The 21,671-nt window shown below is 40.1% G+C and overlaps 1 protein-coding gene across 1 annotated transcript; it reads left to right on the top strand.

Moving 5' to 3' along the window:
• Window positions 1-12,134: 12,134 nt before the first annotated feature.
• rnd1.L (Rho family GTPase 1 L homeolog) lies at window positions 12,135-21,336 on the top strand (the record flags this gene model as incomplete). The annotated part of the gene is given in 5 exon segments (NM_001086916.1): window positions 12,135-12,342; window positions 14,730-14,817; window positions 19,167-19,276; window positions 19,470-19,604; window positions 20,197-21,336. Coding segments are annotated over 5 exon segments (699 nt in total). The 5' UTR covers window positions 12,135-12,222.
• Between the last annotated feature and the right edge of the window lie 335 nt (window positions 21,337-21,671).

Here is a 21,671-nt window from a genome sequence, read left to right as displayed (position 1 = left end):
TCAACAGCATAATAAGATCGATAATGTGTGATCCAGACACCCTCTCTCTGTGGGAGACAGGTGCTCCCTGAGGATGCCATCCCATTTTTAACACCTTCTTGTAGTTCTTGAATATGGGAACTTTCAAGCAAATGGACATTTGCAGCAGGATGTACACATTACTACTAGGTTAAAAAGATTACCAGATGTGTTCATTCCTGTCTGGACCTAGGTTTTCTGCATTGTCTGCCTGCTTGTAGACAAAAATAAAAATAAACTGAAGTGTAACCCTTATTAATGACACATCGTCGCACTCATTCAGACTGGTGACGTGAAACACAGTTGTAATCTAGGACCCTGACTGATGAACAGTTTCAATATATGTTTGTATATTGTGGATGACCAAATCACACCTTATCCCTTAATTTTCTCCAGGTTCAATTCAATTGTCTGAGTTGAAAAACTCTATGAGTAGCCCAAATGGCTTGGCAATGCTGGACCATGAGCTATTTGTGGCCTTTCTGTTTATTGTCAGTGGAAAGTTATTCACATTCTTAGGGATGGTACATACTTGGGCAATAAAATTGGCCTGTTCAGTTGGTCCTTAACCTCTAAAGCACATTTATTTCTTATTTCCTTGTCATGTGCGTGCCAGGATACCTAGGTCTTGGCCTGGCACTGACTATTAAACGCAATGTCTTTTCATACATATACAAATACACAAAGTAAGAATGTTATGTGCCCTTTAGCGTTGTAGAATGGAATAAAACCACTGCATATAAAAGAGGTAAATGTAGTTTGTAATTAAGCCATGTAAATTAGAGTATATGTTTAATGAGTGTTTCTTTTATGTACATAGATTCCTCAAGTATACCTTTGCTCCTCTAAAATAATGTATAATGGAATCTCACACGACACTCATTAAGGGGTGATGTGTATTATAAATAATGTGATTAAGCTAACAGTAGGAAGGACTGTCATCAAAGGACTCCTCTTTGTAAACCAAATGAAGTAGGATTAGTTCTCTCTTTTTCGGCCAAAGTTCATTGTGTATTGATTAGAAGTTTGCAGTGTAGACAGTTTACCTTAAAGACATACAAACATAACCGGGTTCTGATCTATTTACATCAAAGCTACCAAGGTATTATTTGTCTCATACAGTTTCAAAACAACATATTTTCATGTTTGTTTTTACATGTTCTATGTTTTCTTGTTTAGGATTAGTTTAGGCATCCCTTTCAGTGTCTGCAAGCCCAAGCTTTAACAATTATTTCCTTTTATTTATATAATGAAGACACATTTCTGCAGCACTTTACAGAGATTATACATCATTCACATCAATCCTTGCCCAGAGAAGCTTACACTCTAAGTGTCCTATCATATTCACATATACTATTGTCAATTTAGGCAATGTTTTTGAAGGAAAATGGAGTACCTGGAGGAAAACCCACATAGACACATGGAGCACATACAAACTTCTTGCAGATAGTGCCCTGGCAGAAGTACTTCCCACTGGGCCAACAATGAAAACTTCAAGTCATCATTGAGGCAGTGTAGGTTGACAAGGTTAGTAGATGGCAGGCTGTACAAAGTGATGTAAAAATATTGATGCCATTAGCTGGTTAATCTGTTTCATGGCTTCTGCTTTGCATAAAATATAGTATATCTGATTATTAAAGGAGTCATGTGACACTAGTCTTAAAGGATTAGACAGCTATAGGTATCCCTGGCATAAAAATCATTCCTTTGCTTTAGTGTGGAGAATAGACAGTGATTTATATCACTGTATATTCTCTATGAAAAAGTTTGGGAACCCCTCTCAGCCTGCATAATAATTTACTCCACTTTCAACAAAAAAGATAACAATGGCTTTCATTTCCCAGGAGGAACATCTGAGTACTGCAGTGTTTTTCTGAACAAAGATTTTTAGTGAAGTAATATTCAATTGTATGATATAAAATCAAATGTGAAAAACTGGCTGTGCAAAAATTTGGGTCATTTTGCTAATTTGAATGCATGTAACTGCTCAATACTGATAACTGGCAACACCAAATTGGTTGGATTAGTTTGTTAAAGGAACAGTAACGTCAAAAAATAGAAGTGTTTTAAAGTAATGAAAATATAATGCAGTGTTGCCCTGCACTGATAAAACTGCTGTGTTTGCTTAAGAAACACTACTATTGTTTATATAAACAAGCTGCTGTGTAGCAATGGCGGAAATTGAAAAACGGCTACATGGCACAGGTTGACTAATGGATAACAGATAACAAACAGATCAGTTTTACCAGTGCAGGGCAACATTACATTATATTTTCATTACTTTAAAACACTTACATTTTTTGGTGTTACTGTTCCTTTAAGCCTTGAGCTTCATAGGCAGGTGTGTCCAATCATGAGAAAAGGTATTTAAGGTGGCCAATTGCAAGTTGTGCTTCTGTTTGACTCTCCTCTGAAGCGTGACAGCATGGGATCCTCAAAGCAACTCTCAAAAGATCTGAAAACAAAGATTGTTCAGTATCATGGTTTAGGGCAAACATGTCCAAAGTCAGGCCCGCGGGCCAATTGCGGCCCGTTTTCAATTTTACACCTGCCCTTGGGCTGCAACATGAAATTAATAATAATATGGCCCCCCCAGAACAGTGAAACCAGGAATCGCGTAGCCGTAGCAGTAATATTTTGGCACATTAGTTAACTGCCTGCGTGCTGATGGTGTTAGTAATAGACACGTACTGGCACATAGATTTTTAGGGCTGAAGGTGCAATAAACATACTGACGTGCTAGTACAGTGAACTAAAGACATATGTGAGAGCGGTGCATCACTACATGCTATTAACACCTTCAGCACACAGGCAGCAATATAGACGATCATTTCACTAATCTTGTGCCCAAATATAACTGCTACAGCTATGCGATTTCTTGTTTAAATTAGGCGTGGAGAATAAGTCCAAACAGACCCCACTTCTCCACTTCCTAAACGCTGTGTATGCGTCCATCTCCAGGAGTGAATGATCCTGATCACAAGCTAGCTAAATTGGAATTGATGTAAGTCTGAATGGTCGGCCCTCACACATTTTCACCTCACTAAATCTGGTTTAAACTGCCAGTTTCAACTGTAAGGAATGTAATCAGGAAATTGAAGGAATTATGTTATATATTAAAAGGAAGTTGCTACTTTCAAAGCTTAGCCAATGATAAACACAACTCCAAAGAATTAAGAGGGGTTCCCAAACTTTTTCATATGACTGTAGATGTGTGTCTGTGAGGCTTGGGACACTGCCAGAAAGTTACATTGCAAGAGGAATAGTTTTGTTTAACTAGTTCACTTAAGTCACTGTGCCCCTTTAATTTAAAGGATGAATTTTATTGATTTAGCCTGCAAGAATATTCATATTATAAAAATATCTAATATAAATGATAGTACTGTTAACTCGTGGTTTCAGGATTTCACATCTTTTGATGGCATGGCGAAACACATTATTCTGGATGATTATTGGATGTGCATGAAGGGCCTGGGTGATGGATGGTGCTGCCTTGGCGTCTGTTAATGTATCAGCTTTATTATTAGCAGTTTTAATTCTATTCATTTAACCTTAACTACACTGAAACATGAAGAGCAGACGTACCCAGCTAATAGGTTCTACTTTGAGTGAGAGGATTCCATTTAGACAAACCCTGGCTGAGACATTTGCAAAACAATGCTGCTTGTACAGACCAGACTATATCTCAATAAGTGAGTGACGCCAAAGCTAACTACATCAGATAGGGCCAGAAACTCTATGTGGGCGTTTATATTGTCAGAGAAAACCTAATTATGTTAGCTACTAATGGCAGCTACAAATTTCCCTGTGAGACATAAGCCTAGGGCCTGCAGTTTGTTTAGAAAAGTTTTCATCCATGCTTTTATCAGACATACGGAAACCTGTTGTGACAAATTGCATTAGACCTTTCACAATATGACTAGTATCACCTGAGATGACTTTCCAGCAGCAGAGATTGCAGGGACTCAATGAAAGTGTGACAAATGACCCCAGTGGTGTAAGACACCAAAGTAAATCAAACCTTGCACTTTTATCTGAATGAACGGTGGTCCATTTTCAATTATTAAGACGCAGCCAGGACAGTACTAAATGCATGGTCCCTCTTGAGGAAGGCCTTGATTCAGGAAGGCAAATTTGGAAAACAAAAGCTGTCCATGTAGAGCTTGATATTAGTTTCTTTTTCTGACCCACAACGTGCCCAAATGATATTAGGCATGGCAAGAACAGCATTGTTCTATTGATGCAGTCTTCTTAAAATAGCATACTTTCCAACATTTGAAAAATGAAAAGAGGGACAAAAAGTTGTGCCTCGCTCAGATCGGCAACATTTTGGACATGCCCTTTTATGACCACACCCCCTAATTACCATGTCCATTTTACAAAATGGACATTTCATTTACAGGTTATGAAAGTTTAAACACATTTATGGGAGTTTTAGTGCAATGTTTTATGTGTTATAACAGTTTTGCTAAAGAAAGTGAATTGCCCTTTAGGGTAAGGGCACACCTGGTGATTCGGGGAGATTTAATCGCCTGGCGACTAATCGCCTCTTCTTTGGGGCGACTAATCTCCCCAAACGGGTTCCCCCTGCGGCATGGCACACGCGGCGTTTCATATTCCTTGTGAGGCAATTTCGTAATACGAAGTGCCGCGTTTGCCATGCCGCATGCGATTTTTCATTATAAGCAGCAGAAGACAGGGGGAAGCCGTTCGGGGAGATTAGTCACCCCAAAGAAGAGGCAATTAGTCGCCAGGTGACTAAATCTCCCCGAATCGCCAGGTGTACCCTTACCCTTAAGCTGCTAGCCTCAGTCCTCCCAAGACACCTCTTATCTTAAATACTTACAATTGTATCTTTGCTTATCTTAAATTGCTATAAAAGTATCTTATTGCAGCTGCTGACAGTTCTGGGCTATCTGCCAAAAAGCCTCTTATTTCATGAAACTTTGCATCTTTTTTGTGGCATCAGTGTAGGAGATCAAAGATAAAGTTGGGACATTTCAGTAAGAAACCTGGGACTGTGGGCTGAGCTGTCGGGACTGTCCCACAAAAAACGGGACAGTTGGGATTTATACAATGGGGCAATTTGATTGAGACCGACACCTGTGTGATAAAATCTGGTAAAGATTTGCTTATTTGGGGACATTTGCAGAAGAGAAGATTGTCCTGTGTAAGGGTAGTCAGGGATGTATTTACGTCCTAGGCACTGGACTTCAGCCTATCCCCTTCCTTCGTTGATCAGTGCATTGAACAGGTCCTGCAGTAAGGCACATGCGCCAATACCTAATGATCAAAGTGTGCCCCTTGAGCTCCACCACTGGATTTAGCCACAAGTGCCCGTCGCAGGCTGGGGAACTTTTTATTAAAAGTGATTGTTAATTTACCATATAGTTACCCGAAGAGGTGCCTATATGGTAAATGTGGCTAGCTTAAGACTGCTCAAGCATTCTATATGCACTTTATACAATAGCCCAAAAGCCATTGGACATATTTACCCCTAGCAACAGTGGGCAAGTGCATATTAGCAATAAATAGATCATTTTTTTTTTTCCATAATGACCAAAGCTCAGGGATTTCAATTTTTCTGGAATAGTTACATGATTTCATTTAATTCTGTCTTCACCTTTAAGAAACAATGAAGGGAAATCCCCATTTAGGAAATCTGTTTCACCGTTTCTATTCCAGTGAAAATCCAGTATGTCCAAAGAGTTACAGGAACCATTCTGGAAACAATACAATAGAACTTGTCTACGGAAACATGAAACACAGAAATATTTACATAGATTTCGCCACAGCCCTGAAGCACTCTGCAAATTAAAGATTAAAAGAATTAAGGTCTCTCAAAATAATGATTCATAGTGGTATAAATGATTTATAGTGGTACATACTGTAGTATTATGGGCAAACAGACAGAACACATATCAATAAATCAATTAAGAATAAAGCTGGCCGTACACATATAACAATAACTGCTGATTTGGCCCCTCTACAATGGGTCGGCAGTTTTTATTGGCCTGTTTATCAGACAGATTTGAAAATCCTGTTGGGTGAGGGCCACATTGGAGCTTCTGTTACTGCATAACCTCTATGACATTTTATAAAATACAGGCAACTTCCTTACTACACTTTGGAAGGGTGTACAGCACCCTTATACACAGTATGAAGGGCCAGAGTCAAGTTAAAGCCTGCTGAAGTGCATTGCATTTGTTATATGAAATCTATGACATTATAGAAATGTTTATGGGAATATCTAAGTCATTAAAAATGATAATAAAAAATATACATGCATTAGCTTTATTTTACATTTGTGTCTCTGACTTTAAAACAATCTGCTGTACAACCACTAGTCTTGCCCTTACCCAATTATATCTGTTAGCTTATTATTATTATTATTATTATTATTATTATTATTAATAATAATAATAAAACACTATTAAACAGTCAGGTTTACAGAGTATTTTTAAATACACACAATAAGTCCGGGATCCCCAACCCTTTTTACCAGCAGCCACATTCAAATATTAAAAGAGTTGGGGAGCAACACAAACATGAAAAAAGTTTCTGGGGTGCCAAATCATGGCTGTGATTGGCTACTTGATAACCTCTATGTAGACTGACAGCCTACAGGAGGCTCTATTTGGTTTTTATGCAACCAAAACTTGCCTCCAAGCCTGGAATTCAAAAATAAGCACCTGCTTTGAGGCCACTGGGACCAATATCCAAGGGGTTGGTGAGCAACATGTTGCCCATGAGCCACTGGCTCATGAGGATGGCACTTGAATCACTTCGTTTTCTGAAGTCGCCCGAAGTTGCCTCACGAGGAAACATTTCGGGAAGATCAGTCGCCCGAAGAAGAGAAGATTTGTAGTTGGGGACAAATCTCCCCGGAACGCAGCGTGTGCCACCACCCTTATAGATTGCCAAAAATATCTTCTAAAGCAAAAATATGACTCCTAGACACACAAAAGATTGTCTAAGAACAAAATCAGAACTACTGTATATAGCTTTTAATTATTTACCATATTCCTTTTATTTGGTTTCTGTTGGTATCAGCAGTGGAAAAATTATCACCTACATACACTACATAGCCAAGGGTATTAATGTGAAGTTGGTGTATGCTTTGCTGCTAAAACATCCTCTACTGGGATGTTCTTCTGGGAAGACTTTCCACTAGATGTTAAAACATTGCTAGTGGGATTTGCTTCCATTTAGCCATGAGAGCATTAATGAAGTTAGAAAGTGATGTTTGGGGGATCAGGCCAGGGTCGGACTGGGCATGAAGGACACTGGGAAAAAACACGGTGGGCCCCAGCCACCAATACTGGATTCATGCAGCTTGGTTACCATCAAGTAGAAGGTACTTGATCCTAATTCTATTTTTTTTTTTAAAAGAATAGAATTATTTGCTTAAGGTGGACTCTATGGGAAATTCTCTTCACATTATTTTGAGCTTTCTGGACAATGGGTTTCACGTAGGTCCCATACCTGTATAATACTGTATAGCATGTCTCATGAAAATACCTAAAAATAGTCCCAGTAGTCTGAAATGAAAACAATACACTGTATCAGTTTAATGCTACTTTTGATAGACAGCAGTGCTTAGGTTTGATTATTAATAGTATCTATTTTGGATATTTTCTTTTAGTTATTATTTCAATGGAATTGCCCTGGGTAGCTTAATTATTTGAATAAAATACAGTATCTTGAGGTTTTTTTTACAGGAACAAAGTCACTTTATAGAACAACTAAGATCTAAAAAGGGTTGCCTTAGGCTTTTTCACAGTGATGACCTACAATTCCCTATGTTCAGCAGCCTTGATATATAAAATATGTGGCCACTCAAAATCCCACCAAATACCTTTCCCTAGAGAGATATCTAGCGGGCCCCCTAATCTTCCATGATTCCATACACTTCCATGATGATTTATGCATGTCTAGACATGGACTGGGGGAGGCTAGACAGAAGGATAACACTGATGGGGACAGACATTTTGTAGCACAGGCTTAACAGAAACATTGTATTTGCACTATAATCTCTCTATATTAATTATACAGTATATTGAAATTGACTTACAACTGCATTAAGTGATATAAAACATACTAAAAATGTAAACTCAAGGTTTACTTTGTATTTTTTTAGATTATTTAGAGGAAATTATTTTAGATAATTCCTTTAATTTCCTTTCTTTCGCTGGGGCAACAGCTCAACAGAAATTAATCGCCAAAGAACATTATCCCAAAATGTTACCCATAGGGGAAGGCACATGATATTCAGCTGAAACAGTATGTAGCCTGCTGGGAGTCCCCACTTGCTGGGAAGATACAGACAGTTCTTTCTGTCTGGTGACTCTATTTATATTAGTACACACACAACTTTATATAGATATAGGCTTGTTCGGCAATTTCCTTTTCTTATTAGAAATGTATCTGTAGTACGCAAAAAAGGGTTTTATACCAAGCAGTTCTAAGTCATGTTTAAATCACATATTCTGCAGGGCTCATCCTTCGATGGACTTAATAATAATAATCATATTGATCTAGCACCCACATTTTTGTCAGCTTGAGTGTGGACATATTTAAAAAATGTTACATGTATATACTTTATATATGTTTACAATGCAAAATAGAAGAGGGAGGTTCATGGCTTTATTATGGAATGTACTGTATATTTATTCTTACATAGATCAGTTAGCCTATTTGTATTATGTTACCACACACAAAAATGCATTTAAATGTTACAATTATCAATGTGGAGGCGGACCCTGAAACCATAATTCCCTGCAAATGCAGATCTATTAAGTGATCTCTTAACAAATCCAAGTGGTCTGGACCCAGGCCCCCTGTTGTGTAGAAGGGTGGACACCAGCTCCCCACCATATCAATAAGCCTCTCCTGCCTAGACCCTTCCCCCAAGTCTGGAAGTTACCCCTATATCTATTGAGTTATCAGTTGTTGCTGTTTGTATGATTGTAGGCTTTACCTATAAACAAAAGGAGGGCCTTATAGGACCCCAGTGGCATACCACTGAAATGTGTTTTGCATTGCCTCCGACAAAGATGGCCCTCTCAGAGCATATGGACCTGGCCACTGCACTCGTAGGGTGCAATGCCTACCTGGCAATTGCTTCTAGGAATTATTTCCTTCCACGTTATTTCGAACCAGGCTATAACTAGTTAATAGATGATATAGATCATTAATTTTATTTATGAGCAGCACATATTTGTATTTATCTCACATGGGGGTTACCCATGACTTCTCTCTTTCCAACAGGATAGTCCACATTTAGGTCTATTTGAGAACCATCTTACCCAATCAACCAATATTCAGTGTGTGTGTGTGTGTGTGTGAAGCCCAGCAGCTCGCCATCTTTTTTAGAAGAGACTCTGGTCCAATATACAAAGAATGTTTGTCTTGCTTTCCTAATTATTACACCTAGAGCTGTTGGCAACAAAATAAGGAAAAACAGGAGAGGAAGGGTGTGGGAACATCAGTGTAATATAGCCCAAGGTTTATAATCTTATGTTAGTTTTGTAAGAATCTGATTTTCATCTTTCTTCTGTTTAACCTGTTTCTTGGATGCCCCAACCCATGCACTTCCATGGCTGCCTTTGTTCTAAATGAGTGGGAGGAGGTTCACGCTTGGCCCATACACACTAAACGCTACCTTCAGGACTCTTAACTGGTTAAAGGTTTATGTGAACTAAAAAATGTACTTATTTGTGTGGTCTTGGGCTTGGCATAGATGCAGTATAGCATGGTCTGGAGTAAGTAATACTTCTTAAATCCAATTCAATTCTTGCAAGAACTGTACTGTAAATGTGCCTACCTCAAGCCTGCCCAAGCATCAGGCTCAGATCTGTGGAAAGGCCACAAAGGCTTTGGCCTAGGGGACAATGATATTAGGGATGTCATTTCTGAGTGACTGCCTATAGCATCTTATAGCAGCCCCTCTGGCATTTGCCAGAATATACATGTTGCCAGTCCAGAGCTGCTAAGGATCACCTGGACAGAGAGGAAAAATGGTGACACTGCATCCCCAACACAGGGTCAGTTTGTTTTTTTATAGAAACAATTCATCACCCTGGAGCAAAAGGGAGATTTTGCTCACTGGTTTTGCCTAATAAAGTGATACGCCAAGTGTTTTAACTTTAACTCTGTCCTTTAATTTATATATGGTACATTTTTTTCACCTGCAGTCTTACATTAACGCACTTGTATTTTTCTGGAGTGTCCATTTTGCAGCAGGTGCCCCTACCTGCCTCCTGCCCTGAACAGTCTCTTAAACAGTGAGCTCAGATACCATGTTTTCCCACCATCCTTGCAATGAAAAGTTGTCCCTATCAGAATCCATAGACTTTATATGTAAACTTTACCCGGCCCTTTCATGCTTATTGAAAAATGTCTTTCTATTCTTATATTTTCTTTAATTGTGCAAGAAAAAATGGAGTTCCCCTTTAAACTGGACAGCAAAGATTTGTAACAGCAGAAAGCAGGTCTGTAGCCTGCATTATAGACTACGTGTGCCTGGTCTGCAATACTTTCTGGGGAAGGACTGAAAGGAAAGCTGAGTTTTATTTCCCTTTTATGCTAGGTGCTTTAGGGTTCCTTCTCCTGATAAAGAGTATTTCACATTGTGCCAGTTTATAATCTTCCGCCCTGCTGTAACTCAGTTTCCTTACCCTGGATCTGGGATCAACACTTTCAAGATTAGTAATGCAAAACCAGCATTTACCTCCCTCCTGCCTAGGTTGTATATGCCCCATGCTCTCTGCATCCTCCTGTTCACCTTTAGTATAGTGTTGAGCGATATTCTGTATTTGCAATTAGTTTTCATTAATTATTTTGGATTTATTTTGCTTTTTATTCAGCAGTTCTCCAATGTCAGTTATCCGGTTGCTAGTGTCCAAATTACCCTAGCAACCATGCATGGATTTAACGGAGAATTAAAAAAAAAAACCTACCCCCCTACCTACGAAGACTCCTCCCTCCCCCAGCCTAGCTGCTAACAGGTCCGGACAGAGAATTAAAATAGGCCCTGGCATTTCAGGTACACAGAGGCCCAATCAGCCCACACAGAGGCCCAAACAGTCCCCCACCAGCCCACTAAATACTGTTTTCTATGGCACCTTATAGCAGCCCCTCTGGCATTTGCCAGAACCCACAGATTGTCTGTCCGGGCCCGGCTGTCCTACCCTGCGTAGATCCCCCTCCCCCAGCTAACCCGGGGAAATGCCCCTAACTTTTTACTTACTCCTTGGTTAGGGTTGCCACCTGCCCGGTATTTTACCGGCCTGGCCGGTAATGTTGCTTGATCCCAATGTTATTAATAGGGAAAAAACACAAAAATATAGGAAGGCCGGTATTTTTTTCCAGAAAAGGTGGCAATCCTACCAGACCTGGACTGGCAATCTGTCATATCTGGCAAATGCCAGAGCGGCTACAGTAAATTTCTATAGACAGTCACTATTAGTGGGCTGGTAGAGGGCTTTTTGGGCCTTTTGTGTATTTGAAATGCCAGGGCCTATTTTGCATTCCAGTCCAGGCCTGAATCCTACCCTCGGTACAGATTCAGGGATCGGAGTTCACCATCTTCTCTGGCATTTACAATAAGATATTTAACATAAGTTAACACTGCCGAAACAGCTTGTTGGCAGCAAATGGCTAGACTTGTCTTATTTAAATAATCGCACATGTGTTGCTGCGACTTTTGCCTTTTCCTAGAGTTGGAAATATTTGACTAAAAGCGTCTATAATTGATGCTGCTTAACAGAACCGGTAACATAATACAGTAGATGCCTAGATCAAATGCAGAAGCGATCGCTGCTAAACTTGAAGGATCTGCGGCCAGTGCCAGCGCCATTTTTTGTTCCGACCACAGGAATGAGATGAGAGGACCCAGTGGTCAGATTAGGCAACAGCGGGCACTTGCACGTGTTTTCAGGAATATCACTGCCCCCTCTTTCCCGGGCACATTCCGGACTTGCAAGAATAGACTATCTCAGGTTAGAGGCGGGATTTGCCTCTTATTGGCTCGAGTCTATCCGGCTTCTGTCTTGTGATTGGCTCAGGAATGCCTATATAAAAACTTCGCCTGTCTAGTGCTCTCATTAGTGGTACGGGCAGCGTTGTGGCGTATAACTTGGGTTTCAATCACTTTGGGAAAAGTCGTTGTTGGATTTGTCCCACCGTACTCTCTGCATCACCATGAAGGAACGAAGGAACCCACAGCCCGCCGTAGTGAGGTGCAAGCTGGTTTTGGTGGGAGATGTTCACTGTGGGAAGACAGCAATGCTGCAAGTGTTGGCTAAGGATTGTTACCCCGAGGTGAGTTCTACCCCCACCCCATGGCCCGATTCACATGAATGCCCTTTTCTCTGGCTATTAGTCCATCGGATTTGTATGCATGCTCGCCTTCCTGCTGCTGCTTAAATAGTAGCCTTTAGCCTAGTGACATTGCTGGCATGCCAGTGCACTGGTGTGGAACCACTCCTGCTCCTGCTGCTGGACATTTACTGCACTCTTTCTTACACTCACACTGTTTTGGCAAATGGTGACTACTGGCTATCATATGGGGCAATGGATCATATATCATATGGGGCAATGGATCATATATCATATGGGGCAATGGATCATATATCATATGGGGCAATGGATCATATATCATATGGGGCAATTTATAATATAACATATGGTGCAATGCATAGTATATCATATGGGGCAATGTATAATATATCATATGGGGCAATGCATAATATATCATATGCTGTGCACCTAGGCACTGCCTGCTTTATAGGTAAGGATGGAAATGAATTAAGCACATAACCGAGGTTGGTTATTCTGTATTGCAAGGGGCTGGCACAGCAGAGGGCGATTGCACCTTTGCACTAATACATATTGAATTAAGCCACCCCACCTACATACAAAATGTAGGATGAAAACGAAATGCAGTAACATATTATGTTTGCAGCAGGATGCAGCATATGATTAGAAGTTCACTGTCTAGTTAAGCCTTTCATTTTGCCATGGATCAGATAGGGCTAATTTGCGAGATCCTGTGAGCTGCAGTTATGTAAGCCTCTCTGTGTGTTATAATCACAATTAAGTCTTCTCTGGAATGACATGATCTATTAGTAAGGGCACACTTCCCCAAAACAGTGGCCTGCTGGGACCCCCATTTGAAAAGGTTTAACTAGAAGCCCATGGTACTGTTTCATAGTTTTTGGTTTTTTTTTTTAAAGCCCTCGTCTTGTTACCCAGTCCCCAATCTCCACCAGTCACCCAAACCCCTAAAACATGTATTAAGTCTATTGGTCTATTCACATTGCATTTTTCATCTGTGTTGTACAATTTTATTGTCTGTGCCCATGGGGGCCTTTGTTTGGATTTAGACCAGCACCCTGTGCAGTTATGCCACTAAACAACTTCATTATGTTACAGTAAACTGTATGTTAAGTCAGAAGGTAGTTGAGATACATTTCTTACTTTACTTAAGGGCTTGCACGTCCATGCTTTCCTTCTGCTAACCATTTACTTTCACTGACATTCATCCAGGAGGATAGCTAGATCATGGTATTCAGAGACATTTGCACAGAAAATCTTTTGTATTTGCATTGTGATCTGTACAGCAGGGTTTTGCAGACTGGCTTTCCAGCTGTTGAACTGTAACACTCCTTGACAGAGAGTCAACTGAATGTCAGAATTTATAGTTTGGACATCCCAGGTTTACATTATAACTTCAATGTAAATTAACGTTTTTTTTTAATTACATTGAATAATTTAGGTGAATTGGGTTAAACATGCTGGTGGTACTGACATACACATCATACAGGATAGTTGTAGTTTGTTGAAACCCCCTTCACTGCTGATGGATAACCACAAATTATAGTTGTAGGCAGAGGTAAAGTTAGGGGTGGTTAATGTACAAAGGGATTGTGGATAATATGAAGTGCAGGTTGGGACATTTCTGTGGCAGTCCCTTTGTAATGGCACTCAGAGTTTCTAAAGTGGGATTGTTTTACATGTGTATGGTTGGTTATCTGGAAACACACTACGGTATACAGAAATCTCTATCATATGGTAAAGTAATTTCCCAAAGTCTCATATGATTTATATCTCTAAAAATAAAACAATACCTTGTCCTTAATGTATACTGAACTATCACTACTCCATGGTTAATTACAATCTCTTTTTCAAAGTTTAAATCATTTATAACATCCTTAAGACTTTGGGTTGGCACAATAAGGCAAAACCCTGGAGAACTCTAGTACCTGTATAACAATGGGGGGGGGGGGCTTTGCGCAGCCATGGATTTGATAAAAGGCTAATAAAGCCAAATATATTATACATTTTTTTTATATAGAAGAAAAATGTAATATCAGGTGTATGAAGTTCCTAAGTCTGACTCTGGTTTCTCTCTTTTGTCTGCTTGTCTGGGTTGTCTCGTTGTATGGTGCATTCATCTTGCGTGTCATTATCATCTGTATGTTGCAGTGGTATTGTGGAGACATGCGTGCTAGTGCTGGCTGCAGTGGTGTCACCAAGCAGCATTGCCCATGAAAATCCATATATGTTGCTTAGGTGCCAGCTGTCACAGTTGCATAATTGTGTTTATGTTGGCTGTCCCAGCATATTTTGTGTTGCATTAAAGTATCTCTGTTGCCTGCAGTGTTGTCAGTAAGTCACAGCTATATATGTGTGTCTCTTGTTTTCAGACCTATGTACCTACAGTATTTGAAAATTACACAGCCAGTTTGGAGACAGAGGAACAGCGTGTGGAGCTCAGCCTGTGGGACACTTCAGGTATGGGATCCTTGCCATTTCTGCCATTGACTACAAGTGGAATACTCTTATTCCTAGGAGAGCATGCGTGAAGCCTAGAAAGAGGGCTGAGCAGACCTTTTGTCTTCAGTAGAAACTATGCAACATGTTTATAACTGTTGGACATTATCCCCTTTATTAACAGTTTTACTTTGCACAGTGTAAAAAGGGATTTATTCTAGTGGTTCAATTTTCATCCTTTTATATATTTTAAAATGACAATGTCTTGTATGCTCTGACCTGGTTTTCTGATCTCTCATTGGCACACTATAACTTAGATCTTCTTTTTTTTATATATATAAATATGTATCATTCATAACTTTCTATTTATATTATTTGTATATATATGTATGATTCTGATTAGAAAATCCTTTGCCAAAATCACTGGATAATGGCACTGCTGTAAAGATTCCAGACAATAATAAATCCAGCCCTTGCAGCAGTTTTATCACTCCCCTCTAGCTTAGGAACAATACCTTGGAGCAGATTGCCTTCATAGACTTTTTAAGATAATAACACATGGATTGATTTGGGGCATTTGGCCTGTTTGAAAAAAGCCTGCTTCTGCTGATAAGGTGCCAAGTGCTTTTAGACTGTGGAGTGCAAAATGGCTAGTATTCTTTTATCTAAACCTGCTCTTAACCTTAAAAATGTTATGGCAGGAGAATGAAGATAAGAGATACCTTGATTCTCTATTTAAAGACCGAAAACTTATTGCCTGTGACAGTCCACCATTCTTCCTTCAAGACTGTTCCTTGAACAGAATTTAAATGAAAATAAAAAGGATATTTAATATATTTCAAGGATAAGATTTGCAGAAATTAAGTAACATAATTCTATTATCATTACATTACACTCTTGTGTTCCTTTCCAGGCAAGATTGCTATAAATCTAAACAAACCTTTCAGGGAATTGTTGACCTTGTTAGGAGTTGTGTAAGACTTCTTCAGTAAAAGTAGTCATAAAAAGCAAGATAGGCCTGCTTTTTGCTTCAATATGAAACAAAAGACAAAATACACTTCTGCATCAAGAACTTTTGACTGCAATTGTTTTCCACCTGAGTACAGCACCAGATGGAATTCCTGTGTGCTACAGGCTTCCGACAATCCATATAACTGCTCCCATTAAAACATACATACAATTATAAAAGTGCTTTCAATAGGCGACATTAATAATAAATTATATTTAAGTGCTATTTAGGGCAGACGGGCAGATTTGTGGGAGATTTAGTTGCCTGGCGACTAATTGCCTCTTCTGCGGGGCTACAATCTCCCCGAACTGCCTTCTGCCTGCTTGAATGAGAAAACGCTTGCGCAATGCACTCGAATCGCTTCAATTTCCGAAATCGCCCGAAGTTTCCTTGTGAGGAAACTCAATTCAAGTATTAGAAGCAAGTAAAGGGCAAGTGTAGAAATTGCTCTGTTCTCTGATAAGGGGTCAGGGTTAAGCAAACAAGATTTAATAGGAGAAAGAAGCGGGCAATAAATGAACGTAATTTGTATGCCTAATGTCCTCATGGCTTAATGGTATAAAACAGACTGCAATTAAAGAATACGATTAGAGATCATTATGCCTGTAAAATCATTCTTTTCACAATCTCTATGGAAGTATATCATGGATTGCTTGATTATGAGCACTTATAAAAGAGATTTCTAGAAGTAAAGGTGCTATTTTTTTTACACCTCCTGGACTGTGAAATCCAAATAACCATTTAAAGCATTGGTATACAGCTTCAGTGATTAGGCAGATACTCTGTTTTGTTGAACTGAAGGATGGATGATCTAGAACAGATAATGATATTAACACAGTAATATTGGCTTTTAACCTTTGTTTTAGCGGGAATCTGAACATGTTGGCTAACATGCCTGAAGTGGTTTTTGGGGTGTGGTTGTCCTTTTAGCAAAACGGATAACAAGACAATGAAGAGGTTGGTTGGTGTTTGTGTAGACTCCTTTGAGGCAGGGGGTGTGGAGGATTGTTGTCAAACAATTGTAGGAGGGAAAGGGCTGACATTCCTCTCTGACTGTTAAAAATGGATGTAAACTGTAATCAAAGGTCTATTGTCTGGCCAGTTTTTCCTGCTGAGTGCCGTTCTGCTGGTCATTCAGGCCTGAAACTGCCCTCCAGCTCAAAACAGGGTGGAAGTCCTTTCCACCCCTAATAGCCACATTTCTACATGTTGTTACTAGCAGCATAGTACATTTGCCAGTTGCATAGCTGTCGCTTCAGTCATGCTAATCCCCGCATTGCTAGCAGTTACTTGGAGCCTGACTGTAGTTTGCTTCATCTTCCCCACTGTTTGATATACTCAGAGGAAGTTTTTCCAGTTCTTCTTAAGCACCACAATCCCTCTTCATTGGGCAATTAGACAATTACTTACATCTTTTGTAGGAGTGTAGTGAATCTTATTTTCTATTCCTCGCGTATTCGCAATGCTGTAGTGCCGCATAGCGGAAGAAGCGGAATGAAATTCTGAGCTCTCATACCCCTACTCTTCAGTATTGTTTTTTTCCATAGACCTGCAGTGGCACTATTTATCTATTCGCTTAAACAATCTGGCGACCCTACTTGCTATGCAGCGCCAGCCCAGACACTGCTGCAGATCAGTGGCAAGATTTGCAGGACGTATAAGATTTGCAGCCAGCTACGCAGTACAATAAAAGCCCCCAGGGAAGGGATGCAGCAGGCACCAGCCAGTCCTTAAAGAGTAGTCCAATGATGCCATGCAGTTATCCCTGGGGGGGGGGGTGTTTTATGTATCCTTACATCTAAGCAGAACTACAGATGTACCTAGCAATTAAGGGGATGTGTCTTTAGATTTGTGATCCTATGTTGAGTCACCCACTATATAACTGCCCTCAGGAATTCCAATAGCGTATCTTGCACATCTAGAGATGGGAAACCTTGTTGGGTTGGAGGTCCTGGAAGGGACTGCACTGATGGGTTGCAATGCTGGATGCATAGCTGCTAATGTTTAATTAGGACTTTTTCTGTCTGCAAACTTTTACTCTTCAAGAGTATTTTAGCTTCATGATTACATACACATACTCCAGATAGAAGCAAGTACAGTATTTAATCATGTGCCCTTCTTCAGGGCAGCCCCGCTATTGCCTGTGTGCAGTGCCTCTCTTGCGTATAAAGAAGTACTCATTTAACTAGTTAACTCTCTTTTTGTGTGTTGATGCATTCTGCAGCTTCTCGTCCCTCTCAATGATTGGTCTGGTCTTGTTGCTATGGATACTGTTCTCCTAGTCCGGGAGGGGGTATTTGCTATTCTAAGCACGGAGTGACTGAGCTGAAGCTGGAAAGGGAGGGTGAAAAATGAAGAATCTAGCCATTGAACAGAGGCATCCTGGGTCTCTGAAGAGACCCATTGTCCAAATATGCTGCAATTTTTGTGCTCTCTTTGCAGTCCCTCTAAAATGTCTTTATTTACAAGCCCGTCACACCGTGCGGTGTAATAGGAAGCCACAACAGGGCAAGCTGCTGCTCGCTGGCTCTCTAGTGTACGCTCTTTGTGAGCAGCTGTCAGCTCTCCATTTTCAGGTGCACTTGTAATGTGTCCCTAGCCAATTATGAGAGAGGCAGCTATGCGCATAGAAGCAGTGGCAGGCCATAGAATAAGGGTCCTTTTACCACTACACAGACACTCTGGATACAATTGGCTGACTCGTGCCTTATGTTTCAACACCTTGTCATTTTTAACTCTTTCAAGGGCTTTGGAAAACTGTGCCCTGTATCTGCCCCCTCTTTTAGTAAATAGGCATTATTATATAAAACTGATGATGCACCAAACTGGTGGTTGTTATTCATGGACGGCTGTATTGTATGGTTAAAATGTTGGTATTGGTCACAGGAGAACGACATAATGTTACAGTGTTATGGCCACCTTTACATTCAATGTGCTGCTTGTACTAAATGTATAGATTTTGATTATCTCGCTTATAGTGGAGCATTGATCAGCAAGTATAAATGTATGAATAAACTCTGGTATTTTAATATAGCATAACACTTTAATGTACACGGTTAATTGCTGGTACCATGGCACTTGGCCAACTCTAATCCTCAGGATATAAACAGTAAGCATATTGTACTTGTAAGGGGACTTAAAAGCTTACTTGTCAGGATAGAAAGCAATTAATTGGCTGTACTAAGGAACCACAGGAAGTGTGCCCTAATGACTTCCAGTCTGTGCACAATGCAATATTTAATGCCTTTCAATAAAGATCAATTTGGAGTCTACAGGAATTTTTCTATGACAATGACAGTCCTTGAAATGACTTCACAGGCCGTCAAACTTCTGCATCTAACAACGCTGAATTTCTTTTCAGGGTCTCCTTATTATGATAATGTCCGGCCTCTGTGCTACAGTGACTCTGATGCAGTACTACTCTGTTTTGACATCAGTCGGCCAGAGAGTCTGGATAGTGCTATGAAGAAGGTGAGCCCCTTTTGTTTTCGTTGCAAATGGAAGTAGTAGAACAAAGTGTAGAATAACATTGCAGTGTGTGTGTGTGGCCAAAAAAGGCACATTAAGCCTAGGCCATTTGTAAATATATATATGTCAATTCAAAGGCACTGTATAGGGAAGTTATGCCTTGTCTTCTGACTCAATGTTACTGTTTTCCTTGCAGTGGAAATCAGAGATCACAGACTATTGCCCCAACACAAGAATACTCCTGATTGGATGCAAAACAGACTTACGCACTGACCTCAGCACAATCATGGAACTATCAAACCAGAAACAAGCACCAGTATCTTATGAGCAGGTATGAACCCATATTCTTTTAATCCAATAACGTGACCATGTTTTTTAAAGGAGACTTCAAAAGCTTCAAAAATAATATGGGTGGCAATATACTACATTATGTACTATTCTATCCCAGAGCAAATGTTAGGGGTCATCATAAATTATCAAGACATTAGCAGAACGTGAGGTTACATCTTTCATTGATGCTACAGGGCTGATTATTAACCAGTTCTGCAGCAAAATACAGATATTTCAGTGCTGCCTTGTAATTTGAATCTACGTTCATTACTAAGCAGCCTTATATTGTGTATTATATTGTATACATACTATGAGTAGATTCCTTAACTGACAACAGCCCAGAGCATGTGTCATGAATCAGCAGAAAAGAAGTTAAGGAGCTACTGGAGGCAAAAATATTCAGTACTTAAATGGCAGTTTTGGCCTTGGGCTGACACAGAAGCCTCAAAATATTGGTAGCATTTTTAGCCTAATTATTTGTTGAGCTTTAGTTCTCCTTTAAGCCAGCATGCAAGAAGCATATAGTTATAAACGCTGTAGCATTTGAAATGTTGAAATCTGATTAACTCTTTCTGTTTTCCTTCGAATCCTAGGGCTGTGCTGTTGCAAAGCAGTTGGGTGCAGAAAATTACCTTGAGTGCTCCGCCTTCACATCAGAAAAAAGTGTGCACAGTATATTCCGGGCAGCATCTTCCTTATGTGTGAACAAAGCTTCTCCAGCCAGTCGCAAGAGCCCAGTCCGGAGCCTATCTAAGAGACTGCTAAATTTGCCAAGCCGTTCTGAGATAATTTCTTCCACCTTCAAGAAAGAGAAGGCCAAAAGCTGCTGTTTGATGTAGGGCTCTCGTATATATGAGAAGCACATGGACATTTGTATCAGACTTTGGACATTGTCTTGCACTCTGTTATCACCACTGAAAGAAATGCAGGATGGGCCTGGAGGTGATGATTCTGACACAAGTAGCCTCACCTCCAGGACGATCTAAGCACCTGGGCCAAGAGAGTGACGGAAAAGTCGGATTTGCACAAAGAATGATTGCACAGGAAGACAAAAGTTTAAAGCAGAAAGGTGTGCGGCAAAAAATAGGGATGTTTTTTTTTTCTTTTTAGCAACCACAAAAGAAGCTGCTTTAATACCCCTTCCCATACCTTGGTTAAGTCCCCAGACTTGCTGGGGCAAATCATTACAGTGTTAACCCTGCGGTACTTGTCCCTGTACAATACTGTATAGGATGCAGTTCCAGGAGAAACTAATAAGGCAAGTGGTTCCTTCCTGCGCTGCGAATACTATAAATTATTATATTTTCTAATCAACAGTAAACCTGTATGTGCTTGATCTGTGATACTAAATTTATTTATTGAAAATATATGGTGAAAAACATCTGACCGGTTTCTTTCACAGTCTCTTAATTTGTATTAAGAGTTTTTAAGACTTTGCCAGGGATCCCTGCCCTGCGTGTACACTGATGCACTTTGGCATTGCAGATCTTGGTATCTGTAAGACTCATTCTTCCATACTGTATACTTGATGGCAGTTATCCTGCTGAGTTATGTAAAATGATGTGTGTGTGTATATATCAATCCTTGTTATAGTTTAGTGATGACTGCATCAGGAGGTCAGAATCTCTAGTATGTGGAGCTGATGACATGCCCTAGACCGTAACTGGCAAACTAGTTTTAAGGTTGCTCTGTAGGTGCAATAAACTGAAGCTGAACTTTAATCTTCCCTTTAACCATGTTCTGTCTTTTATTGTCTGAAGGTTGCATACTCAGGAAGTGGCTAACCAGAGCCCATTTACTTTTGGTGTCATATTTACATTTTTATTTGATGTTAAGGCTAAATGAACTTCGTAACTGACTGAACTTTGTGTGCCTCAGAAGTACATGGGCACTGCATTTCTAACATCTAAGGTAACCAGTGGTGTAACTAAAACGCATCAGGCCCACCCTGCAAAAAATATCTTTGGAGGGGCTTAGTGCACCCTGTGCCTCTTGAGGGCACTAAACACCTCGTGGCCCCCCACACACACACAGCTGCTTGTGCCTGCCCACCACTGCTTGATTGTGG

This window comes from Xenopus laevis, chromosome 2L (assembly GCF_017654675.1).
Source record: "Xenopus laevis strain J_2021 chromosome 2L, Xenopus_laevis_v10.1, whole genome shotgun sequence".
Taxonomy (NCBI): domain Eukaryota; kingdom Metazoa; phylum Chordata; class Amphibia; order Anura; family Pipidae; genus Xenopus; species Xenopus laevis.
Note: the sequence above shows the minus strand (reverse complement) of the source record. Positions and strands in the feature narration are given on the sequence as shown.